The sequence below is a fragment of the Salmo trutta genome, chromosome 6 (genome assembly GCF_901001165.1).
Source record: "Salmo trutta chromosome 6, fSalTru1.1, whole genome shotgun sequence".
Lineage (NCBI taxonomy): Eukaryota > Metazoa > Chordata > Actinopteri > Salmoniformes > Salmonidae > Salmo > Salmo trutta.
The window spans coordinates 56,176,508-56,203,826 of record NC_042962.1 but is presented as its reverse complement, the minus strand read 5'-3'; the positions used below and the strand labels follow the sequence as shown (position 1 = coordinate 56,203,826).

At 44.4% G+C, this 27,319-nt stretch overlaps 1 protein-coding gene across 1 annotated transcript in view; it reads left to right on the top strand.

The window, feature by feature from the left end:
- Positions 1 to 27,319, top strand: part of LOC115195166 (titin-like) — a 34,149-nt gene that overhangs the window by 1,742 nt on the left and 5,088 nt on the right. Inside the window, exons 2-16 of the mRNA XM_029754965.1 lie at positions 396 to 562; positions 703 to 731; positions 975 to 1,007; positions 2,350 to 2,393; positions 2,844 to 5,950; positions 6,156 to 6,317; positions 7,767 to 7,825; positions 7,954 to 7,974; positions 19,386 to 19,642; positions 19,956 to 20,017; positions 21,783 to 21,984; positions 22,237 to 23,882; positions 24,161 to 24,380; positions 25,482 to 25,692; positions 25,811 to 25,999. Coding sequence (XP_029610825.1) covers positions 396 to 562; positions 703 to 731; positions 975 to 1,007; positions 2,350 to 2,393; positions 2,844 to 5,950; positions 6,156 to 6,317; positions 7,767 to 7,825; positions 7,954 to 7,974; positions 19,386 to 19,642; positions 19,956 to 20,017; positions 21,783 to 21,984; positions 22,237 to 23,882; positions 24,161 to 24,380; positions 25,482 to 25,692; positions 25,811 to 25,999 — 6,409 coding nt within the window. The remainder of the gene's footprint in view (positions 1 to 395; positions 563 to 702; positions 732 to 974; positions 1,008 to 2,349; positions 2,394 to 2,843; positions 5,951 to 6,155; positions 6,318 to 7,766; positions 7,826 to 7,953; positions 7,975 to 19,385; positions 19,643 to 19,955; positions 20,018 to 21,782; positions 21,985 to 22,236; positions 23,883 to 24,160; positions 24,381 to 25,481; positions 25,693 to 25,810; positions 26,000 to 27,319) is intronic.

Genomic DNA, 27,319 nt, shown 5'->3' with positions numbered 1-27,319 from the left:
GGTGATGCTGTCTGGAACGTGGGAGTGTATGTGTGTATGGATCAAAAAATGACCTCACATTTCCCTGATTGCCTTCATTTTTCATAGCTGTCCATTGGAGAGATTTTTCCTGTCAGGATCGCTGGCTAAATGTCAGCTAAATGGCAATGTTTGTTTTGGTTTCCATGTCCTTGTACTACACGGTATTATTTAAACCTAGATTGAATATTCATATACGTAAAGCAGGTCTTCTACATCCATCTGTGTCGCAGAGTGCGACCTCTGTGTCCCATGTCTCTGTGTCAATCAGGGTTGGGGTCAATTCCATTTCAATTCTGTCCAATCAGGAAGTACACAAAAAAGTCTGGGTGTGAACGCTAGTCTCTGACCCAGTCCTGTGTCTGTGTGCTGCCCAGTGTGTCAGGAGACGGTGTGGGAGGCGTTCAAGATCTTCTGGGACCGTCTACCTGAGAGAGACGAGTACCAGGCCTGGGTTAACTTATGTCAGGATGGAGCCGTCAGCGTGATGGAGATCGGCAGCAACTTCAGCCGATCAGAGGAGCACGTCTCTCTTGTTAGGGCTGTGAGTGAGAATTTTGTACAATTTGATATGTAAAACATTACGGATATTGATGTGTGTGAGTGTGTGTGTACAAGTGTGTGTCGTTCATTGGTATGTGATTGAGAAGCTTTATTTATCAATGGATTCTGTTTTTATTTCAGAGAGTGGTGATGACTGCTGCTCCGAATAGGTGAGCTCCAAACATTGCAATGTCTCTGTGAGATACTAGCACTTGCATTCTGTCACAACGCAAAATAAGTACATGCCTGGGTCACGTTCAGCAGGGTGCAACGTTACAGAACGTTCAGATCACTTAGAGCAGACGTACAGAATGTTGCATCCCGCTGATCGTCACTCAACCTCAACCCCTCATCAACCACATTGTATTTACACCACTTCCATGTTCTCCTCATCCCCGTCCAATCCACGTCAGCGAGCCCACAAGCTCAGGGTCCAAAGTGTGCAGGTAGGCCTGTACACAACACTAAAGCCTGCTGTCTTGGTGCCCACACAGCTCTATAGAAACACTGCTGTGTTGTATGCTATCCATAACAGTGATGTAGTCCCGTGTAGCTCAGTTGGTAGAGCATGGCGCTTGCAACACCAGGGTTGTGGGTTCGATTCCCACGGGGACTAGTATAAAAATGTATATAAGTCGCTCTGGATAAGAGTCTGCTAAATGATGAAAATGTAAATGTGACGTGACGCCAGCCTCTGAGCAACACACAGCTCTGCAGCCTGCTCAACCTTCCCCCTCGCTTCAACCAGCTTCATACAACTGCTACATTGTTGTATGATCATAGCCACTGCTGTAGACAGCTTGCTGTGCCTGTAAGCTACATGCATGTAGACAGTAACAGCAAAGTATTATAGCAGGTCTGCTTTTGTAATACCTGGTAGTTCCATACAGGGGTACAGTGTAATACCTGGTAGTTCCATACAGGGGTACAGTGTAATACCTGGTAGTTCCATACAGGGGTACAGTGTAATACCTGGTAGTTCCATACAGGGGTACAGTGTAATACCTGGTAGTTCCATACAGGGGTACAGTGTAATACCTGGTAGTTCCATACAGGGGTACAGTGTAATACCTGGTAGTTACATACAGGGGTACAGTGTAATACCTGGTAGTTCCATACAGGGGTACAGTGTAATACCTGGTAGTTCCATACAGGGGTACAGTGTAATACCTGGTAGTTCCATACAGGGGTACAGTGTAATACCTGGTAGTTCCATACAGGGGTACAGTGTAATACCTGGTAGTTCCATACAGGGGTACAGTGTAATACCTGGTAGTTACATACAGGGGTACAGTGTAATACCTGGTAGTTCCATACAGGGGTACAGTGTAATACCTGGTAGTTACATACAGGGGTACAGTGTAATACCTGGTAGTTCCATACAGGGGTACAGTGTAATACCTGGTAGTTACATACAGGGGTACAGTGTAATACCTGGTAGTTACATACAGGGGTACAGTGTAATACCTGGTAGTTACATACAGGGGTACAGTGTAATACCTGGTAGTTCCATACAGGGGTACAGTGTAACAACATGTAATACCATGTTTTGATTTGCAATATGTTAAAGATTTGCAAATGACATCACAATAGCATGAAAGCCATTTGAACAGGTATTACTAGTTTTAAGTACTATGTAATTATTGTAATGACGCTGTACATTCCTGCGTAACTGCCATTTTATTACACAGGTATGAGGGGTGCTTATTGTAAAGTGGGAGCTTTACAACCTACAATCTTTTGTATCACATGTTGAAGTTACTGATTGATTGTCTCTCTGTTACACAGTCCAACCGCGGCAACTCCACCAGAATTGGCCACCACCCAAAAAGGTTTACCTCTTAACCTCAATTCAGTGTCTGAGCAAAATTCATGTCTTTTATGCCATCTGTTGATCAGTGATAGAATAGCTAGACTATTAGCCCCTGTCTGTAGTGTAGTACTGTCTTGAGGTTATTGTGGGTGCTGCATAGGACTACTGTAGCCTGATCAAGACACACGTTGCTCCCAGAATAGGCCTTTAATCCTTCTTAATGACACACCACGTTGTCAATGGACAGTGGATAGAGGGACCGTTAGACTTTCCTAAGAGATTGTCTGAACCACTTGTCTGAACACACTACTTTTCAATTTCAGTGCCAGACATGTTCAGTAGCAATTCATTGATGTCATGTAGAATGTTTTCTTATATAATTGTATTCTGTGTCACATATAATACACCCTCTTTTTATTCATACTTATATATTCTTTGTTTCTGGGTCCCTTCTTGTTTTCTTCTGTAGATAATGAAGTCATTGTCGTACAGCCAGACACCTTCCCAACCTTGCGAGGAGATGTTGACGTCATTCCTGTCACTACTGCAGAGCCAGTTGAGGAGGTCACAGAGATGGTCCTGCCAGGAACTACTGACTATGTGACTGAAGATGCTGACATCGACGTCACCTCAGAGACCGACGAGACAATACAGGAGATAGGAGAGGACGCCACTACCGAAGCTGCCTTTGACGTCAACTCCGAAACAGCAGGTGAAGTCCTTGCTGAGAATAGTGAAGAGGCTGTCCAGGAGGTTAATATGGCTGCTGTTGAGGAAACGTCCGATGCTACCTCAGATGACACTGTGGAGATCACACCTGAACCTATTGTCACTGTCATCCACGAGCCCATTGATGAGGTAATTGAGAAAATGGTTGAGGAAGTAATCTCAGATACCACACACAATACTGTGGAGGAGGCAGAAGAGGCCGCTGCAGAGGTCCCACCAGAAGCTGCGATTCAGATCCCTATAGAGGTCCCATCAGAGGCTGCCGTTGAGGTCCCTGCAGAGGTCCCTTCAGAAGCTGCCATCGAGATGCCTGTTGGGTCCACAGACAAGGATATCCCAGAACCTGAAATAACATTTATTCCAGAAACTTCTTTGGAGGACATTTCTGAAACCACTTCTGAAGCGCCTTCGGAGGCTGCCACAGAAATCACTTCAGATACCATAGACAAGGAGATCACAGAGGGTGCTACAGAAATCCCTTCAGATACCGTAGACAAGGAGATCACAGAGGGTGCTACAGAAATCACTTCAGATACCGTAGACAAGGAGATCACAGAGGGTGCTACAGAAATCACATCAGATACCATAGACAAGGAGATCACAGAGGGTGCTACAGAAATCACTTCAGATACCATAGACAAGGAGATCACAGAGGGTGCTACAGAAATCACTTCAGATACCGTAGACAAGGAGATCACAGAGGGTGCTACAGAAATCACATCAGATACCGTAGACAAGGAGATCACAGAGGGTGCTACAGAAATCACTTCAGATACCGTAGACAAGGAGATCACAGAGGGTGCTACAGAAATCACATCAGATATCATAGACAAGGAGATCACAGAGGGTGCTACAGAAATCACTTCAGATACCATAGACAAGGAGATCACAGAGGGTGCTACAGAAATCACATCAGATACCATAGACAAGGAGATCACAGAGGGTGCTACAGAAATCACATCAGATACCATAGATGAGGAGATTAAAGAGGCTGGCATAGAGGTCACTTCAGATACCACAGATGAGGAGATTAAAGAGGCTGCCATAGAGGTCACTTCAGATACCACAGATGAGGAGCTCACAGAGGCTGCGGTAGAAGAAAACGTCACTTTGGAGACCACTTCAGACATTGCTACCAAGGCAACGTCAGAAGATACTACAGATGAGGATATTCCAGAGGATGCAGCAGAATTAACTCCAGATATTTCTCCAGAGGACACTTCTGAGACTACAGATGAGGAAGCTGCAGCAGAGTTGATTCCAGAAGTTTCTCCAGAGGACACTTCAGAGCCTGAAGCTGCCATGGAGATCCCTTCAGAGGGTTCAGATGGAGACTTTCAGGAGGTCCCTGTGGAGGTCACCTCAGAGGATTCAGATGGAGACGTTCAGGAGCTCCCTGTGGAGGTCACCTCAGAGGATTCAGATGGAGGTGTTCAGGAGCTCCCTGTAGAGGTCACCTCAGAGGATTCAGATGGAGGCGTTCAGGAGCTCCCTGTGGAGTTCACCTCAGAGGATTCAGATGGAGGCATTCAGGAGCTCCCTGTGGAGGTCACCTCAGAGGATTCAGATGGAGGTGTTCAGGAGCTCCCTGTAGAGGTCACCTCAGAGGATTCAGATGGAGGCGTTCAGGAGCTCCCTGTGGAGGTCACCTCTGATGGTTCAGATGGAGGCGTTCAGGAGCTCCCTGTGGAGGTCACCTCAGAGGATTCAGATGGAGGCATTCAGGAGCTCCCTGTGGAGATCACCTCAGAGGCTACAGTGAACGTTGCCCCAGAAGACACTGAAGAGGAGACCCCTGAGATTATCTCAGACGTTATCTCAGACGCCACAACGCATTTGATACTCAAAGCTACGGAGGAGATCACTCCAGAGACTGTACTAGAGGATACTTTGGCCACTACTACTAATGAAGTGGTAATAGAGATTGGTCCTGAGGAAGAAGTCACTCCAGAAACTTCAGTAAAGGCCATTCCAGAGGATGTAATAGAGATCACCTCAGAAGCAACAATAAAGGCTGAAGTCACTCCAGAGGCTGAAGTAGAGATGAAGGAAGTTACGGTGGAGGTCACCTCAGAAGCCACTTTGGAGGTCACTCCTGAGGTTGAAGTAGAGGTAACTCCAGAATATGTAGTGGAGGAACCTCCAGAGGCTGAGGAGATTACAGAAGAAACTGCAGTAGAGGACAATCCCGAGGTGGAGATAGAGGTAACTCCGGAGTCTACTGAAGAAGTTCCTGAGGAAGCAGAAGAGGTCCCTTTGGAGACTGCAGTGGAAGACACTCCAGAGGCTGTAGAAGAAATCACCCCAGAGACTGTAAAGATAACTCTGGAAGCTGCTGAAGAAGACACAACAGAAACTGTAGAAGAGATCGTTTCAGTGACTCCAGAAGAGATAACACAAAAAACTTCAGAGGAGGAAATTCCAGAAACTTCAGAGGAGGAAATTCCAGAAACTTCAGAGGCTTCAGAAGAGGTCCCATCTGAGGCAGTAGACGAGATCATTCCAGAAGCTACAGAAGAGGCTTCCAAAAAGATAATTACAGAAACTACAGAAGAGGCTTCCGAAGAGATCATTCTAGAGCCTTCAGAAGTTGCAGCGGAGATAACCACAGAGGCTGCAGGTGAGTCCACTCCAGAGGCGACACAGGAGGCTGCTGTGGAGATTACTCATGAGGTCACCACTGAAACTGGAATTTTGGCGGGCATTGAGGAGAACAATAATGGCGATCGTTATAGGGATGCAGAGGAGAACAATAACGGTGATCGTTATAGGGTCACAGAAGAACCAGAAGAAACAAATGATGACTTCCTAGGGATTCAAGATATCATAACAGAGGTGGAAAACGCGGTAAGCAATGAGGTTATTATTATTGCAATCAATGAAATACAGAATCAATAATCAAATTGTTACATCATAAAGGATAGAAGCCTTCTTAAACACACAATAAGAGAGGTGCATCAGCTATAGATTAAAGACACTGAAATGAATGAGAGTGAAGTGATATTGTAATGATGTGAGCTGTTTGTGAACTGTTTTTGTGTCCTGTGTTTAGCTGGGCAATGAGATCGAGGACATCATGACGAGGCCGTCCACACCCATGAAGGAGCATGTGGTGGAACTCAGCATCCAGCTGAAGGGAGAGAACTACAACGACGCCCTGAGAGACCCCTCTAGCTTCTACTACCAACGCGTGGCCAAACATTTCACCCATAAGGTACAGTAGAGTTGGTATTCTGCTGTCCCCGTGCAGGCTCTTGATAAAAGCAATTGTTTGGTCCCGTCCTTTTTGACACCCGCTTTTGTTTTTGTTTCCTTACTTTTGACATACAGGATGTACACTGAGTGTACAAAACATTAGGAGCACTTTCCTAATATTGAGTTGTACCTCCGTTTGCCCTCAGAACAGCCTCAATTCGTCAGGGCATGGACTCTACAAGGTGTCAAAAACGTTCCACAGGGATGCTGGCCCATGTTGACTCCAATACTTTCCAGTTGTGTGAAGTTGGCTGGATGTCCTTTGGGTGGTGGACCATTCTAGATACACACGGGAAAATGTTACGTTGCAGTTCTTGAAGCACTCAAACCGGTGCGCCTGGCACCTGCTATCATACCCCGTTCAAAGGCACTTAAATAATTTGTCTTGCCCATTCACCTTCTGAATGGCACACATACCCACTCCATGTCTCAATTGTCTCCAGGCTTAAAAATCCTTTAACCTGTCATTTCCCCTTCCTCTACGCTGACTGAAGTGGATTTAACAGGTGACATCAATAAGAGATCCATCTGTCATGGAAAGCAGGTGTTCCTAATGTTTTGTTTGTACAGTGTATTTTACATGATTAACTTTTGCGTGTACAGAGTACAAACAGAAAGTTCGGAAGAGGTTGAAAGATATATATGTATTCTACTGTATCTATTTTCTGTAATCAGCTTTCGAATGTTGTACTGGTTGTCCGGGCTTGCCAGCTATATACTGTATTCACTACAGAGCGAACAGGAAGAAAGCTGCCTGTAAAAATCAGAGGTACACCAGTCAGTGTGACAGCTCTGGAAACATGTCCTCTGCTGGGAACCCACAGTGACGGACGGTGTATTCCCATCGCTGGATGTTGCCACCTCACATTTTGGCCTTTTCTCCAGCAGAGCCAGAGTTTATGTCAGAGCAGAGGCCATTAGTTATAGACATGGGCTGTGTCCCAAATGGCCGCCTATTTCCCAATATAGTGCTGTGCTTTTGACCTGGACCTGATCAGAGCCCCTTGGGGCCGGGTCAAAAGTAGTGCACTAAATAGGGAATAGGGTGCCACTTGAGATGCAGAGAGGATGAATAAGTAACAGGACAGAGCCTTACTGCTCCTGGCCAAGAGGGGAAAGAAGGGAGGTGGCACAGATCCTAGAGGATAGCTTTAGCACACAGACAGCCACTACACAGACTTGAACAGGGGACTGACTTGATTTTTGTCTATACTGCAGTAATTGATCATACTATGTGGTCCTGGACTGAGAATGATATTGCTAACTATTGGCGTAAAGGATTCACAGTACTGCTGTAGACCCAGGCATGACTGGCGAACAGGGGGGACCTTTTTCATTCTCCTGAGAAAAACTCCAACTTCACGTGGTAATTAACTAAGTGTGTTTTCTTTTCATCATTCTCATCTAGATTGAAGATGCATTTGAAAGGTTACCAGGATTCAAGAAGGTCTTTGTAGTTGAATTCAGGTAAGCGTCATTAACAGCTATACATCCATTGAGCTACTACCTATAAATCATACTATTTAATTGAACAGGCAATATGCTATTTCAATATCAAGTTCTAATATTTCTTTGTCTTTTCCAAATGTGTCCAGGCCTCAGAAGGACCTCCAAAGGTAAGCATATTTTCTTTCTTCTGACCCAAATAACGGTCTCACAAGGTTTACATCCAATTGGCTACAGATGTTCATGCGAATACTCTAAAATCTGCATAAAAACCACATGCTTGTTGCGGATAAAACGCTGTGCGTGGTGATGTAGTGCACATGGAAATAACTTTTGCGGTTAAATTCCCATGTACTGAATAAAAAATCCAAGTTAAATGGGTTTCCCTCACAACTCTAATGATGTTTTTTTCACCACAAATAGTGAATTATATAGTGAATTATATAGTTAATGTGCCCAGTATGGTTTTGGCATGTGCACTCTAGCCAACAGATAGCATATACAGCAGGCTACTTTAATGATGAGATTGTTATGATAATCATTTTTATTTGTCAAACGGCAGCCAACCAAGCATCGATCATCATGTCACCAGAATAAGACCCTCAATATTTATCAATATATGCACATAAAGGGGTTTCCGCCGCCATATCTCGCATAATTAATTCCCACCTTGTCTAGCGGATTTGTTTTGTCGCCAGATTTGCTGTTCCCATCAGGCCTGTCGTGACATTTTTAAATCCAACATGTACTTTACTCGCATAAAAAGGATGGCTGGAAACCTGGTTACTGTTAATGCATTCACATGTCAGGATTTATGGCTCCTAAATCCATGACAACGACCACTGATACGCACATTACAGTTGATGACGTCCTGGAGAGTGCTGTAATAACAGGCTAGATACCTGTGTGAAAGTGCACTGGAGCATGATAAATCCATCTCATTGCGATGCTATCACTCCCAGTTCAACCATTATGACTGCACAGTTGAGCTAACCCAAATCCCACTGAGTCTATCTCACATGTATATCTACTAATGGGATATGCATGTGCAGCTGTGTCTGGCTGAGCCAAAGAACCAAGCCTTTACCGTACATACTGCATGGTTAGATGTTTTCTGCTTGCTTGCCACAGTCTTCAGGTCAGTTGTTACACACTATGTTTACCAGCATTACAAGCATACTTCCAATGCCTGTCAGTCATTATAGCTCAGTGCATCGGCACCATTGCAGACACAAAATTTCAGGCGGTCTTTTCAAACAGCTCTTATACTTAAAGGGCATTATCATCATTTTCACAATTTCACAGTAAAATTCCAACCTCATTGTGTGGAAATATCTATAAAACACAGGAAAATCACGTTTTTGACTGCACTGTGCCTAAACTAGGACCTCTTTAAGCTAGGACCTCTGTAATAATTCAACTAGGACCTCTTTAAGCTAGGACCTCTGTAATAATTCAACTAGGACCTCTTTAAGCTAGGACCTCTGTAATAATTAAACGAGGACCTCTTTAAGCTAGGACCTCTGTAATAATTAAACTAGGACCTCTTTAAGCTAGGATCTCTGTAATAATTAAACTAGGACCTCTTTAAGCTAGGACCTCTGTAATAATTAAACTAGGACCTCTTTAAGCTAGGACCTCTGTAATAATTAAGCTAGGACCTCTTTAAGCTAGGACCTCTGTAATAATTAAACTAGGACCTCTTTAAGCTAGGATCTCTGTAATAATTAAACTAGGACCTCTTTAAGCTAGGACCTCTGTAATAATTAAACTAGGACCTCTTTAAGCTAGGAGCTCTATAATAATTAAGCTAGGACCTCTTTAAGCTAGGACCTCTGTAATAATTAAGCTAGGACCTCTTTAAGCTAGGACCTCTGTAATAATTAAGCTAGGACCTCTTTAAGCTAGGACCTCTGTAATAATTAAGCTAGGACCTCTTTAAGCTAGGACCTCTATAATAATTAAGCTAGGACCTCTTTAAGCTAGGACCTCTGTAATAATTAAGCTAGGACCTCTTTAAGCTAGGACCGGTTTAACCAACCCTGGTGGGTAAACTCACACAATCACTAATTATGTTTTCACAGCACTTTCCCTAATTTTTATGTCTTGTTTTAAGTGTTTTTTCAGCTCTTATAATGTTTTATTACGTCCAACATGACATGTCTTACTATTTGGCATCTATTCATCAGACTGGGAATCACTTGTGATCCCTATGAGAGCATTATGACTGCATTATAATTCATTATACCTGTGGGCTCAAAGTAAAGTGTAACAATCATTTCTACTTGAGACATTTGAGCCATGCAACCTTATCCAAGATGAGGGCACCCCTCTCTGTTCCTTAATGTGTCTCTCTGTTCCTCAATGTGCCTCTCTGTTCCTCAATGTGCCTCTCTGTTCCTCAATGTGTCTCTCTGTTCCTCAATGTGTCTCTCTGATCCTTATTGTCTCTCTCTGTTCCTCAATGTGTCTCTCTGTTCCTCAATGTGCCTCTCTGTTCCTCAATGTGTCTCTCTGTTCCTTATTGTGTCTCTCTGTTCCTCAATGTGTCTCTCTGTTCCTCAATGTGTCTCTCTGTTCCTTATTGTGTCTCTCTGTTCCTCAATGTGTCTCTCTGTTCCTCAATGTGTCTCTCTGTTCCTCAATGTGTCTCTCTGTTCCTCAATGTGTCCCCCTGTTCCTTATTGTGTCTCTCTGTTCCTCAATGTGTTTCTCTCTGGTCCTCAATGTGTCTCTCTGTTCCTCAATGTGTCTCTCTGTTCCTTATTGTGTCTCTCTGTTCCTCAATGTGTCTCTCTGATCCTTATTGTCTCTCTGTTCCTCAATGTGTCCCCCTGTTCCTTATTGTGTCTCTCTGTTCCTCAATGTGTCCCCCTGTTCCTTATTGTGTCTCTCTGTTCCTCAATGTGTTTCTCTCTGGTCCTCAATGTGTCTCTCTGTTCCTCAATGTGTCTCTCTGTTCCTTATTGTGTCTCTCTGTTCCTCAATGTGTCTCTCTGATCCTTATTGTCTCTCTGTTCCTCAATGTGTCCCCCTGATCCTTATTGTGTCTCTCTGTTCCTCAATGTGTCTCTCTGTTCCTTATTGTGTCTCTCTGTTCCTCAATGTGTCTCTCTGTTCCTCAATGTGTCCCCCTGTTCCTTATTGTGTCTCTCTGTTCCTCAATGTGTTTCTCTCTGGTCCTCAATGTGTCTCTCTGTTCCTCAATGTGTCTCTCTGTTCCTTATTGTGTCTCTCTGTTCCTCAATGTGTCCCCCTGTTCCTTATTGTGTCTCTCTGTTCCTCAATGTGTTTCTCTCTGGTCCTCAATGTGTCTCTCTGTTCCTCAATGTGTCTCTCTGTTCCTCAATGTGTCTCTCTGTTCCTCAATGTGTCTCTCTGTTCCTCAATGTGTGTCTCTCTGTTCCTCAATGTGTCTCTCTCTGTTCCTCAATGTGTCTCTCTCTGTTCCTCAATGTGACTCTCTCTGTTCCTCAATGTGTCTCTCTGTTCCTCAATGTGTCTCTCTGTTCCTCAATGTGTGTCTCTGTTCCTCAATGTGTGTCTCTCTGTTCCTCAATGTGTCTCTCTCTGTTCCTCAATGTGTCTCTCTGTTCCTCAATGTGTCTCTCTGTTCCTCAATGTGTCTCTCTGTTCCCCAATGTGTCTCTCTCTGTTCCTCAATGTGTCTTTCTGTTCCTCAATGTGTCTTTCTGTTCCTCAAAGCTTTTCTCTCTGGTCCTCAATGTGTCTCTGTTCCTCAATGTGTCTCTCTGTTCCTCAATGTGTTTCTCTCTGGTCCTCAATGTGTCTCTCTGTTCCTTATTGTGTCTCTCTGTTCCTTATTGTGTCTCTCTGTTCCTTATTGTGTCTCTCTGTTCCTCAAAGCGTTTCTCTCTGTTCCTCAATGTGTCTCTCTGTTCCTCAATGTGTCTCTCTGTTCGTTATTGTGTCTTTCTGTTCCTCAAAGCGTTTCTCTCTGGTCCTCAATGTGTCTCTCTGTTCCTCAATGTGTCTCTCTGGTCCTCAATGTGTTTTTCTCTGGTCCTCAATGTGTGTCTCTGTTCCTTATTGTGTCTCTCTGTTCTTTATTGTGTGTCTCTGTTCCTCAATGTGTCTCTCTGTTCCTCAATGTGTCTCTCTGTTCCTCAATGTGTCTCTCTGTTCCTCAATGTGTTTCTCTCTGGTCCTCAATGTGTCTCTCTGTTCCTTATTGTGTCTCTCTGTTCCTTATTGTGTCTCTCTGTTCCTTATTGTGTCTCTCTGTTCCTCAAAGCGTTTCTCTCTGTTCCTCAATGTGTCTCTCTGTTCCTCAATGTGTCTCTCTGTTCGTTATTGTGTCTTTCTGTTCCTCAAAGCGTTTCTCTCTGGTCCTCAATGTGTCTCTCTGTTCCTCAATGTGTCTCTCTGGTCCTCAATGTGTTTCTCTCTGGTCCTCAATGTGTGTCTCTGTTCCTTATTGTGTGTCTCTGTTCCTTATTGTGTCTCTCTGTTCCTTATTGTGTCTCTCTGTTCCTCAATGTGTCTCTCTGTTCCTCAATGTGTCTCTCTGTTCCTCAATGTGTCTCTCTCTGTTCCTCAATGTGTCTCTCTGTTCCTCAATGTGACTCTCTGTTTCTTATTGTGTCTCTCTGTTCCTCAATGTGTCTCTCTGTTCCTTATTGTGTCTCTCTGTTCCTCAAAGCGTTTCTCTCTGTTCCTCAAAGCGTTTCTCTGTTCCTCAATGTGTCTCTCTGTTCCTCAATGTGTCTCTCTGTTCCTCAATGTGTCTCTCTGTTCCTCAATGTGTCTCTCTGTTCCTCAATGTGTCTCTGGTCCTCAATGTGTTTCTCTCTGGTCCTCAATGTGTCTCTCTGTTCCTTAATGTGTCTCTCTGTTCCTTATTGTGTCTCTCTGTTCCTCAATGTGTCTCTCTGTTCCTCAATGTGTCTCTCTGTTCCTCAATGTGTCTCTCTGTTCCTCAATGTGTGTCTCTGTTCCTCAATGTGTGTCTCTCTGTTCCTCAATGTGTCTCTCTCTGTTCCTCAATGTGTCTCTCTGTTCCTCAATGTGTCTCTCTCTGTTCCTCAATGTGTCTCTCTGTTCCTCAATGTGTCTCTCTGTTCCTTATTGTGTCTTTCTGTTCCTCAAAGCTTTTCTCTCTGGTCCTCAATGTGTCTCTCTGTTCCTCAATGTGTCTCTCTGTTCCTCAATGTGTTTCTCTCTGGTCCTCAATGTGTCTCTCTGTTCCTTATTGTGTCTCTCTGTTCCTTATTGTGTCTCTCTGTTCCTTACTGTGTCTCTCTGTTCCTCAATGTGTCTCTCTGTTCCTCAATGTGTCTCTCTCTGTTCCTCAATGTGTCTCTCTGTTCCTCAATGTGTGTCTCTCTGTTCCTCAATGTGTCTCTCTCTGTTCCTCAATGTGTCTCTCTGTTCCTCAATGTGTCTCTCTCTGTTCCTCAATGTGTCTCTCTGTTCCTCAATGTGTCTCTCTGTTCCTCAATGTGTCTCTCTGTTCCTCAATGTGTCTCTCTGTTCCTCAATGTGTCTCTCTGTTCCTCAATGTGTCCCCCTGTTCCTTATTGTGTCTCTCTGTTCCTCAATGTGTTTCTCTCTGGTCCTCAATGTGTCTCTCTGTTCCTCAATGTGTCTCTCTGTTCCTTATTGTGTCTCTCTGTTCCTCAATGTGTCTCTCTGATCCTTATTGTCTCTCTGTTCCTCAATGTGTCCCCCTGTTCCTTATTGTGTCTCTCTGTTCCTCAATGTGTCCCCCTGTTCCTTATTGTGTCTCTCTGTTCCTCAATGTGTTTCTCTCTGGTCCTCAATGTGTCTCTCTGTTCCTCAATGTGTCTCTCTGTTCCTTATTGTGTCTCTCTGTTCCTCAATGTGTCTCTCTGATCCTTATTGTCTCTCTGTTCCTCAATGTGTCCCCCTGATCCTTATTGTGTCTCTCTGTTCCTCAATGTGTCTCTCTGTTCCTTATTGTGTCTCTCTGTTCCTCAATGTGTCTCTCTGTTCCTCAATGTGTCCCCCTGTTCCTTATTGTGTCTCTCTGTTCCTCAATGTGTTTCTCTCTGGTCCTCAATGTGTCTCTCTGTTCCTCAATGTGTCTCTCTGTTCCTTATTGTGTCTCTCTGTTCCTCAATGTGTCCCCCTGTTCCTTATTGTGTCTCTCTGTTCCTCAATGTGTTTCTCTCTGGTCCTCAATGTGTCTCTCTGTTCCTCAATGTGTCTCTCTGTTCCTCAATGTGTCTCTCTGTTCCTCAATGTGTCTCTCTGTTCCTCAATGTGTGTCTCTCTGTTCCTCAATGTGTCTCTCTCTGTTCCTCAATGTGTCTCTCTCTGTTCCTCAATGTGACTCTCTCTGTTCCTCAATGTGTCTCTCTGTTCCTCAATGTGTCTCTCTGTTCCTCAATGTGTGTCTCTGTTCCTCAATGTGTGTCTCTCTGTTCCTCAATGTGTCTCTCTCTGTTCCTCAATGTGTCTCTCTGTTCCTCAATGTGTCTCTCTGTTCCTCAATGTGTCTCTCTGTTCCCCAATGTGTCTCTCTCTGTTCCTCAATGTGTCTTTCTGTTCCTCAATGTGTCTTTCTGTTCCTCAAAGCTTTTCTCTCTGGTCCTCAATGTGTCTCTGTTCCTCAATGTGTCTCTCTGTTCCTCAATGTGTTTCTCTCTGGTCCTCAATGTGTCTCTCTGTTCCTTATTGTGTCTCTCTGTTCCTTATTGTGTCTCTCTGTTCCTTATTGTGTCTCTCTGTTCCTCAAAGCGTTTCTCTCTGTTCCTCAATGTGTCTCTCTGTTCCTCAATGTGTCTCTCTGTTCGTTATTGTGTCTTTCTGTTCCTCAAAGCGTTTCTCTCTGGTCCTCAATGTGTCTCTCTGTTCCTCAATGTGTCTCTCTGGTCCTCAATGTGTTTTTCTCTGGTCCTCAATGTGTGTCTCTGTTCCTTATTGTGTCTCTCTGTTCTTTATTGTGTGTCTCTGTTCCTCAATGTGTCTCTCTGTTCCTCAATGTGTCTCTCTGTTCCTCAATGTGTCTCTCTGTTCCTCAATGTGTTTCTCTCTGGTCCTCAATGTGTCTCTCTGTTCCTTATTGTGTCTCTCTGTTCCTTATTGTGTCTCTCTGTTCCTTATTGTGTCTCTCTGTTCCTCAAAGCGTTTCTCTCTGTTCCTCAATGTGTCTCTCTGTTCCTCAATGTGTCTCTCTGTTCGTTATTGTGTCTTTCTGTTCCTCAAAGCGTTTCTCTCTGGTCCTCAATGTGTCTCTCTGTTCCTCAATGTGTCTCTCTGGTCCTCAATGTGTTTCTCTCTGGTCCTCAATGTGTGTCTCTGTTCCTTATTGTGTGTCTCTGTTCCTTATTGTGTCTCTCTGTTCCTTATTGTGTCTCTCTGTTCCTCAATGTGTCTCTCTGTTCCTCAATGTGTCTCTCTGTTCCTCAATGTGTCTCTCTCTGTTCCTCAATGTGTCTCTCTGTTCCTCAATGTGACTCTCTGTTTCTTATTGTGTCTCTCTGTTCCTCAATGTGTCTCTCTGTTCCTTATTGTGTCTCTCTGTTCCTCAAAGCGTTTCTCTCTGTTCCTCAAAGCGTTTCTCTGTTCCTCAATGTGTCTCTCTGTTCCTCAATGTGTCTCTCTGTTCCTCAATGTGTCTCTCTGTTCCTCAATGTGTCTCTCTGTTCCTCAATGTGTCTCTGGTCCTCAATGTGTTTCTCTCTGGTCCTCAATGTGTCTCTCTGTTCCTTAATGTGTCTCTCTGTTCCTTATTGTGTCTCTCTGTTCCTCAATGTGTCTCTCTGTTCCTCAATGTGTCTCTCTGTTCCTCAATGTGTCTCTCTGTTCCTCAATGTGTGTCTCTGTTCCTCAATGTGTGTCTCTCTGTTCCTCAATGTGTCTCTCTCTGTTCCTCAATGTGTCTCTCTGTTCCTCAATGTGTCTCTCTCTGTTCCTCAATGTGTCTCTCTGTTCCTCAATGTGTCTCTCTGTTCCTTATTGTGTCTTTCTGTTCCTCAAAGCTTTTCTCTCTGGTCCTCAATGTGTCTCTCTGTTCCTCAATGTGTCTCTCTGTTCCTCAATGTGTTTCTCTCTGGTCCTCAATGTGTCTCTCTGTTCCTTATTGTGTCTCTCTGTTCCTTATTGTGTCTCTCTGTTCCTTACTGTGTCTCTCTGTTCCTCAATGTGTCTCTCTGTTCCTCAATGTGTCTCTCTCTGTTCCTCAATGTGTCTCTCTGTTCCTCAATGTGTGTCTCTCTGTTCCTCAATGTGTCTCTCTCTGTTCCTCAATGTGTCTCTCTGTTCCTCAATGTGTCTCTCTCTGTTCCTCAATGTGTCTCTCTGTTCCTCAATGTGTCTCTCTGTTCCTCAATGTGTCTCTCTCTGTTCCTCAATGTGTCTCTCTCTGTTCCTCAATGTGTCTCTCTGTTCCTCAATGTGTCTCTCTGTTCCTTATTGTGTCTTTCTGTTCCTCAATGCTTTTCTCTCTGGTCCTCAATGTGTCTCTCTGTTCCTCAATGTGTTTCTCTCTGGTCCTCAATGTGTCTCTCTGTTCCTTATTGTGTCTCTCTGTTCCTTATTGTGTCTCTCTGTTCCTCAAAGCGTTTCTCTCTGTTCCTCAATGTGTCTCTCTGTTCCTCAATGTGTCTCTCTGTTCGTTATTGTGTCTTTCTGTTCCTCAAAGCGTTTCTCTCTGGTCCTCAATGTGTCTCTCTGTTCCTCAATGTGTCTCTCTGGTCCTCAATGTGTTTCTCTCTGGTCCTCAATGTGTGTCTCTGTTCCTTATTGTGTGTCTCTGTTCCTTATTGTGTCTCTCTGTTCCTTATTGTGTCTCTCTGTTCCTCAATGTGTCTCTCTGTTCCTCAATGTGTCTCTCTGTTCCTCAATGTGTCTCTCTCTGTTCCTCAATGTGTCTCTCTGTTCCTCAATGTGACTCTCTGTTTCTTATTGTGTCTCTCTGTTCCTCAATGTGTCTCTCTGTTCCTTATTGTGTCTCTCTGTTCCTCAAAGCGTTTCTCTCTGTTCCTCAAAGCGTTTCTCTGTTCCTCAATGTGTCTCTCTGTTCCTCAATGTGTCTCTCTGTTCCTCAATGTGTCTCTCTGTTCCTCAATGTGTCTCTCTGTTCCTCAATGTGTCTCTGGTCCTCAATGTGTTTCTCTCTGGTCCTCAATGTGTCTCTCTGTTCCTTAATGTGTCTCTCTGTTCCTTATTGTGTCTCTCTGTTCCTCAATGTGTCTCTCTGTTCCTCAATGTGTCTCTCTGTTCCTCAATGTGTCTCTCTGTTCCTCAATGTGTGTCTCTGTTCCTCAATGTGTGTCTCTCTGTTCCTCAATGTGTCTCTCTCTGTTCCTCAATGTGTCTCTCTGTTCCTCAATGTGTCTCTCTCTGTTCCTCAATGTGTCTCTCTGTTCCTCAATGTGTCTCTCTGTTCCTTATTGTGTCTTTCTGTTCCTCAAAGCTTTTCTCTCTGGTCCTCAATGTGTCTCTCTGTTCCTCAATGTGTCTCTCTGTCCTCAATGTGTTTCTCTCTGGTCCTCAATGTGTCTCTCTGTTCCTTATTGTGTCTCTCTGTTCCTTATTGTGTCTCTCTGTTCCTTACTGTGTCTCTCTGTTCCTCAATGTGTCTCTCTGTTCCTCAATGTGTCTCTCTCTGTTCCTCAATGTGTCTCTCTGTTCCTCAATGTGTGTCTCTCTGTTCCTCAATGTGTCTCTCTCTGTTCCTCAATGTGTCTCTCTGTTCCTCAATGTGTCTCTCTCTGTTCCTCAATGTGTCTCTCTGTTCCTCAATGTGTCTCTCTGTTCCTCAATGTGTCTCTCTCTGTTCCTCAATGTGTCTCTCTCTGTTCCTCAATGTGTCTCTCTGTTCCTCAATGTGTCTCTCTGTTCCTTATTGTGTCTTTCTGTTCCTCAATGCTTTTCTCTCTGGTCCTCAATGTGTCTCTCTGTTCCTCAATGTGTTTCTCTCTGGTCCTCAATGTGTCTCTCTGTTCCTTATTGTGTCTCTCTGTTCCTTATTGTGTCTCTCTGTTCCTCAAAGCGTTTCTCTCTGTTCCTCAATGTGTCTCTCTGTTCCTCAATGTGTCTCTCTGTTCGTTATTGTGTCTTTCTGTTCCTCAAAGCGTTTCTCTCTGGTCCTCAATGTGTCTCTCTGTTCCTCAATGTGTCTCTCTGTTCCTCAATGTGTCTCTCTGTTCCTCAAAGTGTCTCTCTGGTCCTCAATGTGTTTCTCTCTGGTCCTCAATGTGTCTCTCTGTTCCTTATTGTGTCTCTCTGTTCCTTTTTGTGTCTCTCTGTTCCTTATTGTGTCTCTCTGTTCCTCAATGTGTCTCTCTGTTCCTCAATGTGTCTCTCTGTTCCTCAATGTGTCTCTCTGTTCCTCAATTTGTCTCTCTCTGGTCCTCAATGTGTCTCTCTGTTCCTCAATGTGTCTCTCTGTTCCTTATTGTGTCTCTCTGTTCCTTATTGTGTCTCTCTGTTCCTCAATGTGTCTCTCTCTGTTCCTCAATGTGTCTCTCTCTGTTCCTCAATGTGTCTCTCTCTGTTCCTCAATGTGTCTCTCTCTGTTCCTCAAAGTGTCTCTCTGGTCCTCAATGTGTTTCTCTCTGGTCCTCAATGTGTCTCTCTGTTCCTTATTGTGTCTCTCTGTTCCTTTTTGTGTCTCTCTGTTCCTTATTGTGTCTCTCTGTTCCTCAATGTGTCTCTCTGTTCCTCAATGTGTCTCTCTGTTCCTCAATGTGTCTCTCTGTTCCTCAATTTGTCTCTCTCTGGTCCTCAATGTGTCTCTCTGTTCCTCAATGTGTCTCTCTGTTCCTTATTGTGTCTCTCTGTTCCTTATTGTGTCTCTCTGTTCCTCAATGTGTCTCTCTCTGTTCCTCAATGTGTCTCTCTCTGTTCCTCAATGTGTCTCTCTCTGTTCCTCAATGTGTCTCTCTCTGTTCCTCAATGTGTCTCTCTCTGTTCCTCAATGTGTCTCTCTCTGTTCCTCAATGTGTCTTTCTCTGTTCCTCAATGTGTCTCTCTCTGTTCCTCAACTTGTGTCTCTCTGTTCCTCAATGTGTCTCTCTCTGTTCCTCAATGTGTCTCTCTCTGTTCCTCAATGTGTGTCTCTCTGTTCCTCAATGTGTGTCTCTCTGTTCCTCAATGTGTCTCTCTCTGTTCCTCAATGTCTCTCTCTCTCTGTTTCTTAATGTGTCTCTCTCTCTGTTCCTCAATGTGTCTCTCTGTTCCCCAATATGTGTGTGTCTCTGTTCCTCAATGTGTCTCTCTCTGTTCCTCAATGTGTCTCTGTCTGTTCCTCAATGTGTTTCTCTGTTCCCCAATATGTGTGTCTCTCTGTTCCTCAATGTGTCTCTCTCTGTTCCTCAATGTGTCTCTCTCTCTGTTCCTCAGTGTGTCTCTCTCTTTGTTCCTCAATGTGTCTCTCTCTGTTACTCAATGTGTTTCTCTCTGTTACTCAATGTGTCTCTCTCTGTTCCTCAATGTGTCTCTCTCTCTGTTCCTCAATGTGTCTCTCTCTTTGTTCCTCAATGTGTCTCTCTCTGTTACTCAATGTGTTTCTCTCTGTTACTCAATGTGTCTCTCTCTCTGTTCCTCAATGTGTGTCTCTCTCTCTATCAAATGAATGTTGTTCCTCTAGGGGTATGTTGTCTGTGGTAGTCCACTACGCAGTGACTCTGGAGGTGGACGGGGCAGGCATCAGTAACGAGACCATGGACTACATCAACCTCCAGTCCAACGTGGTGGAGAAGTCTTACCGTGACGCTGTTGAACGCCCCACCGTGGTCTACACCATAACAGACTTCCGAAACTACATCACTGAAGCCCTGCACAAGGAGAACTTCATGAGCAACACCACTCTGGATGTAGACCCTGACTCACTGCAGCTAGAGCGAGGTAGGTCTACAGACCGGCTGAACTGTACAACAGGGGGTCATGAACTTTGATCCTAGAGAGCTACATTATGAGAAGGCTTTTATTCCAGCACAGAACTAACACACCTAACCAGACTAGTAATAGTATTGAGGATTAGTTGATCTAGTACTAGCTATATATCTAGTTAAGTGTGTTAGTGCTGAAACAAAAGCTTGCTCAGAGAGGAGCGCTCCAGGAACAGGGTTGGCGACCACTGCTAAATAAGGGTTTAGTCCTGGGATTTGTGTGAAAAGGGTTCTCCAGTTGATTTGTGTATGACTGTTTTATTTTCCAGTTGATCACTTGTTTCTGGGAGGGAGACCCACCACCAAACCAGAAGAGTCCAATGACATGATGGTGAGTGAGTGTCAGTTCACTGCTCCACATTGTCCTGAGGAACATTGTGCATCGCATCCGTTTAACAATATAGTCAACTGAATATGTAGTTGATGACATTGCTAGTTCATTGTGTGTTGGTGTGGAGGCTACACTAAAATGAATGCAATGAAAGTCATTTGTTGCTAAAGTTGCTTTGGAAAATGGAATTCATACCCAGCTGTCTCAGTTCAGTAAAAGTCTGTAAAAATAGTCAAGTCCATTTTCCACAAAACTAGTCTCAAGACGCAAGTCAGCATGCCATATTAAGCAAACAGTTGTGTTCAATCACTAAGAAATATAGAAAGAAATCTGGTTTGAGTGGAAATATGACATGAATTTATTACGCCGAATGATCCGCTTTTCTCATAGACGGCACTGTAATTACAAAGACACATTTGACTGGAAACAAACTTAATAATCTCAGAATTTACTCCCTCATTTTTTTCCTATTTTTTGTCATCCTTTTATTAAACTGATTTACAATCTTGTTTTGGCTGAATGGCGTTGTCTAATTTGTCTTGACTACCATATGTTCTCTCTCATTCTCTCAGGTAATGGCAAGCTTCCTAGGGTCTAACACAGGCACAAGGCAGTTACTGGTAGTTAAAGATAAGCACATCTGAAGTCCATTCGTTATTAAATGGGTCCACTTTGACCAAACAGAACTTTATTGTTGTCCTTAGGGCATAACACAACGTTTTGTTTATCCTGTGGTGAAAGACAATGACGCTCTGCTCATTTGTGTGAACACAACCCGGTTTGACGGTCTCACTGAGTCACATGGCTGTTTGCAGGAAGCCCATTTTCATTGTGGAAGATGAAGTGTGTGTGTGTGTGTGTGTGTTTCTCTGTCCCTTGAGCAGGAGACACTAATACAGAACATATGGTGAGGTTAAAAGGCCTGTGCTGTTGCATTCATTCATATAGGGCATCTGTTGCTAGCGATGTATATGTGAATTTCACTCAGATTTAGTTTATCGTGAGGTATTTTGTGTTTCTGAATATTTACTTTGTGAAGCACACATATCAAGGGCAACATCTGTATCTGTTACAACTCAACCTTGTGAGAGAGAAACACTCTGCTACAACTCAACCTTGTGAGAGAGAAAAACACAACTAATCTGCAGCTGCAGCTAGGGAGGCACAGAGGGCTGGCTTTTGTGTCCAAATGTATCTTCTGCGTGCCAGTGCAATTTCTTTCCACTGAAGTTAGTCCGGATAGAAGAAGGATGAATTTCCACTGTAATTCATTGAAGATGTTGAGGATAATTATTTTTCTCCACTTTGACTTCTATAAGGACTGTTGAATGTATGCGTGATCATGTCTGTCATCCTATGCATGTGCTTTTTGATCTGTGCATGGGAAATTTAGGTATTTTTGAATTTATGTATGCATGGGTGGTGTAGGTCTATGTAGGTCTATGTAGGTCTATGTAAGTCTATGTACTGTAGTTGCGTGTGTCCATCCTTGGGGCATGGCCAGCCCAGGTGTATCGTCTGGGCAATTCCTGTATAGATTTAGGATTATCTTTCCTCTAGCCAGCCTAATCCAGGTATATTCTTGGCATTTTCTATGTTTGCCGTGTCTGCCAGCCTCCCGTTTGGGCTAAAGGTAGACAACAATACACGTGGACGTTAATTTAAGTGTGAGTTACTAGACATACATTTCTCATACGTTAGTAGAATGTAAGAATAATGTCATTGCACTTTTATCAACCTTTGTCTTTTCTTCCTGGTGTGTCAGGACAATGTTCTGGCTGCTGAGAAACCACCAGATGCTCCTGGCCAAGACTTGGATGTCAGCAACATCTTTCTGAAGAAGGATGATTTCCTGTTTCCTGTGGACCCTTTGAAGGGCTCCGGTAGCATTGTGGCCAGTGAAAATGATGTGTTCGTTCTGGATGAAACCACCTTGCCACCCAGCACCACTGCTGTCCCTGCAGAGAGTGAGCAGTCCTGTTTCTACCTCCTAAATCACGACACGACATTCACATCACCTTGTATACTGTCAACCACACAGTAACAAACAACACAAAAAAACACATTCAAATCTGATTTAATAGAGTTTTGAAACCATTTATCCATTGTTAATCTCATGGATTCTCCTCTATTCTGTGTTTCACCCTGTTTACCTTCACTGAAGAGAAGGGAGATTCCATGTTCCAGTAACAAACCATGTGTTTTTCCTGTTTTTCTAGATAATGGAAATATTGAAGAAGAGGGATTTCTTCTCAGCAACACCCAGCAAGACTCTCATACTCCCGATGGGGATGGTGTGGTCGGTGCTGGAGGCTCCTCTACCTCCTCCCCTTCACAACCACAGACCACAGAGGCCCCGGTCCCGGCACTTCCCAGAGTAGACCCAGATTTGGATGCTGGCTCTGGCTCCGGCTTCTCTGGGGATGACCAAGGGGCTGACGTCTTCCCATGGTTTCCCGTGACAACTGAGGAGACGGACTACATAGAGGAGGAGGAGGATTCTGTGGTGGGGGAGGTGCATTTACCAGATCCAGAAGTGGAACCGAAGGAGGAAGAGAAGAAGGAGGAGGAGAAGGGGGAAGAGATCACCGAATCTGTCCTGACTGAATCTCCAGAGGATATGGGTCCTTTTGAGTCCTATCCAGAATCAGCCCCAGTTGTGGAAGAGCCACAACAGCCTTTCTTGGACAGACTACCTGTGACCCAAGACATTAATACCCGACCTGACTACACGACCACCGCTGAAGCCCCTGTGTTCTGGACCGCAGAGACCCTGACCGTGGAGCTCTCCATACAGACGCTGGAGGCCTCTGGGATGTATGACGATTATTACCCAAGCGAACCATTCACCATCATAGCACCAGTCACTGATTATCCCTATCCTCAGTTTTACACCACTGAGGCCCTCGTGTTGGAAAGGCCAGCAGCTGAGACCCATGGTTCTGTTGAGGAGCTGTCGGAGCCAACCAGTCCAATAGAGGTTGAACTCCCCACAGTCACAGAGTCACCTACCTTCATAGACATGGAGCTGTTCACAGTCAAGGAGTCCATCTTCGATATGATCACCGCCGAACCACCAGAGATCGAAGCCTTCACCGACAGACCTTTGCTCTTGGTGCCCGATCCTGAGGATGAAGACGGAGAGGTGGAGATCTTGGAGGAACAGGGGGCGGAGGTCACAGAGCGCTTGGCCACACTACTCCCATCCCTTGACATCTCAGAGGAGGACCTAGCTGAAGATGAAATATTTGTTGTGGCTGCAGGTACAGCAGCCCCGGAAGTCATAGAGTCTCATAGCATCTTATCCCCCGAGAAGGAATCTCCCTTCACTCGTATATCGGACTCTGTACCGGAAGAGGAGGAAGCCACACACCATCCAGCCACCACCGAAATAGCCCCACATGGTGACATTGAAATCTCTGAGACACCTGAAATTGCCCCAACGATCCTACCTCCATTCTTCCAGCCAACATTCAGACCCACAGAAAACCTGCTTGAGGCAGCAGAAGAGTCAGATGTTAGCATTGAAGAAGTAGATGTTAGCATGGCGCTAGCACCCCCTTCCCCAGCTCACGACACATACGAACTAGAAGTCGGCACTTCAATCCAAGCGGTTGGAGACTACGCACCAGACTCCCCCATGCCGGAAATTGACCTCACCTTTGACGTGTATGACGGGGACAGCAGCGGGTACTCCAGCATCGCCCACGGATCAGACGTGGGCAGCATCGCCATGGCGATGAGCCCTGGCAAGGATCTGATGGTGTTCTTCAGCCTGAGGGTGACCAACATGATGTTCTCTGAGGACCTCTTCAACAAGAGTTCCACAGAGTACAAAGCCCTGGAGCAGAGGTTCCTCGAACTGGTAAAGGATATATGGGGTTATCTGCAATAACATTGGGGTATGGGGGCCATAAATTAATGTTCAGTATGCATAGAGACAGCCTACTCAAGTCCATTTGACCATTTTCATTGTGGTGAATATTGTAATATGTTGCTTATAATGGATTCTGTAGTAGAACTTTCTAATGAACTGTTTCCATTGTTATTGGATTTGTCACAAGTCGTACAGTACCTGTGGGATACAGTATATCCCTGTGTTTTGGGAAGCATAAAGTAACAATGTCTCTTTCTCGTCTGTAGCTTGTCCCTTACCTGCAGTCCAACCTCAGCAACTTCCAGAACCTGGAGATCCTGAATTTCCGTAACGGCAGCATCGTGGTGAACAGCAGGATGAAGTTCGGGAAGCCCGTCTCTCGGGGGGTCACCAACACTGTCTACCTTATCCTAGAGGACTTCGCTAACTCAGCCTTCCAAACCATGAACCTGGCCATAGACAAATACTCACTGGATGTGGAATCAGGTAAACCTCAGCTGCAAACAAGTGATACTTGAGTCTTGAGTGATGTTATTCTGCAGTGAGAGTAGGGAATGTATGAAATCATGTCAACAAGTGCTCATTGTTGTGAAGCATTTCCTGACAGTAATGTCCGTTTGGTGGATGATCTTCTATAGCTGAGGTTTCATTATTGGATCTTGAAAGATGTGAAAGTCAACAACAGAAGCAATGGCACGCTGACCTAACACAAACTTCTCACATTAACACATCAGCAGGAGATTGCTCTATTGATTGAGTCATTGAAGTGAGATGACTCTCTGGTTATGAATCATGTTGTTTTCTCAACACTTTGTAACTCAAAGAGCCCACGAAAATAACATAACAATTTCAATGTGTCAATGGCTTTGATACTGTGGCCCCGTGGATGGTGATCTCATGTGGTTGACACTTCTGTTTGCGCTAGGGTTGCAAAATTCTGGGAACTTTCAATAAATTCCTTGGTTTTACCAATATCCCCGTTGTTTAGGATTCCAGGAATCAGGAGGGATTAAGCAGGAAATCCAGAATCCTCCAACCAGGTCTTCTGGGAATTTTGCAACCCTCGTCTGGGCAGATGTAAAATGTGACCAGCAACAGTACTGTACAGTATGTGTGATAATGAGGATGAGTCACCATGGTGTTATTCTTTAAGGCCGGCTGGGTCGTTACAGTATAATCTGTGTTGTAATCTGTCTGAGCCAATCATAATCATCTACTGTAACACTGATGCTTAATCATGTCACACATTACTGTAAGGTCTCCACGGGGCGTCAGATTAGAAAAAGACAAAGGTATTTGTTAAGGGTTGAGGTTAGAGTTAGAGAGTTAAGATTGGAGTCAGAGTTAGGGTTAGAATACTTGGTCCGATAGTGACAACTAAAGTGCTCTGGGCACATCATCATCAGCCAATTTACGACTAAAGTCTGAAACGTTATAACATATATTTTTTGTGGTGTATTTATGTGTTATTTTAGAATTAGTGGGCTTCAACCAGTCAAACCCCCATCCCTGAGTCACCATGTTCTCTGATGGTGGAACTGAGGTCTCACACAACACTTTTGTTTATGTTTTATTTGTTGTTGCCAGGCAACCAGGCAAACCCCTGCAAGTTCCAAGCGTGTAATGAGTATTCAATGTGCACGGTGAACCGCTGGTCCGGGGAGGCGGAGTGTGTGTGTGACGTGGGTTACTTCAGTGTGGACGGACTGCCGTGCCAGAGTATCTGTGACCTGCAGGAGGACTTCTGTCTCAACGATGGGAAGTGTGATGTCATCCCCGGCAAGGGAGCCATCTGCAGGTGGGTGGGAGTTTAGTTAAGGACACTGACATGATGAATTCACTATAGGGTTGTGTGTGTGTGTGTATGTGTGTGTTTGAGATGCATATGGTTCTAATGCTGTTCTGTGTGGTTCTAGATGTCGTGTAGGAGAGAATTGGTGGTACCGCGGGGAACACTGTGAGGAGTATGTGTCAGAACCTCTGGTGGTGGGCATCGCCATAGCGTCGGTGGCTGGCTTCCTATTGGTGGCCTCTGGGGCAATCTTCTTCCTGGCCAGGACTCTGAGGGACGGTTATGACAAGGAGGATTCAGAGGATCCTCTACGGTAAGCAGCAGACTCATAAACCCAGAGGGAGAAGGAGTAAATCAGATTATTTACCTGACCTCTTGTATATACAGATGAATTACGATGTGTAATGGTTATTTAAGATATCACTGCAATGTTGCTTGTAGAGTAATGTTATCTGATAATATTTTGGCTTGCCTAATAACCAGTCTAATAACTAATAACTTGCCTAATAACCAGTCAAAAGTTTGGACACACCTACTTATTCAAGGGTTTTTCTTTATTTTTACTATTTTCTACATTGAAGAATAGTAGTGAAGACATCAACACTATGAATAACACATATGGAATCATGTAGTAGCCAAAAAAGTGTTAAATAAATCAAAATATGTTTTATATTTGAGATTCTTCAAATAGCCACCCTTTGCTTTGATGACAACTTTGCACACACTTGGCATTCTCTCAACCAGCTTCACCTGGAATGCTTTTCCAACAGTCTTTGAAGGAGTTCCCACATATGCTGAGCACTTGTTGGCTTTTTCCTTCACTCTGTGGTCCAACTCATCCCAAACCATCTCAATTGGGTTGAGGTCAGGTGATTGTGGAGGCCAGGTCATCTGATGCTGCACTCCATCACTCTCCTTCTTGGTCAAATAGCCCTTACACAGCCTGTCAATGTTGGGTCATTGTCCTGTTGAAAAACAAATGATAGTCCCACTAAGCGCAAACCAGATGGGATGGCGTATCGCTGCAGAATGCTGTGGTAGCCATGCTGGATAAGTGTCCCTTGAATTCTAAATAAATCACTGACAGTGTCATCAGCAAAGCACCCCCACACCATCACACCTCCTCCTCTATACTTCATGGTGGGAACCACACGTGCGGAGGTCATCCGTTCACCTACTCTGCGTCTCACAAAGACATGGCGATTGGAACCAAAAATCTCAAATTTGAACTCATCAGACCAAAGAACAGGTTTCCACCGGTCTAATGTCCATTGCTCGTGTTTCTTGGCCCAAGCAAGTCTCTTCTTATTGGTGTCCTTTAGTAGTGGTTTCTTTGCAGCAATTCAACCATGAAGGCCTGATTCACGTAGTCTCCTCTGAACAGTTGATGTTGAGATGTGTCTGTTACTTGAACTCTGTGAAGTATTTATTTGGGCTTCAATTTCTGAGGCTGGTAACTCTAATGAACTTATCCTTTGCAGCAGAAGTAACTCTGGGTCTTCCTTTCCTGTGGCGGTCCTCATGAGAGCCAGTTTCATCATAGCGCTCGATGGTTTTTGCGGCTGCACTTGAAGAAACTTTCAAAGTTCTTGAAATGTTGCATTTTGACTGACTTCATGTCTTTTAGTAATGA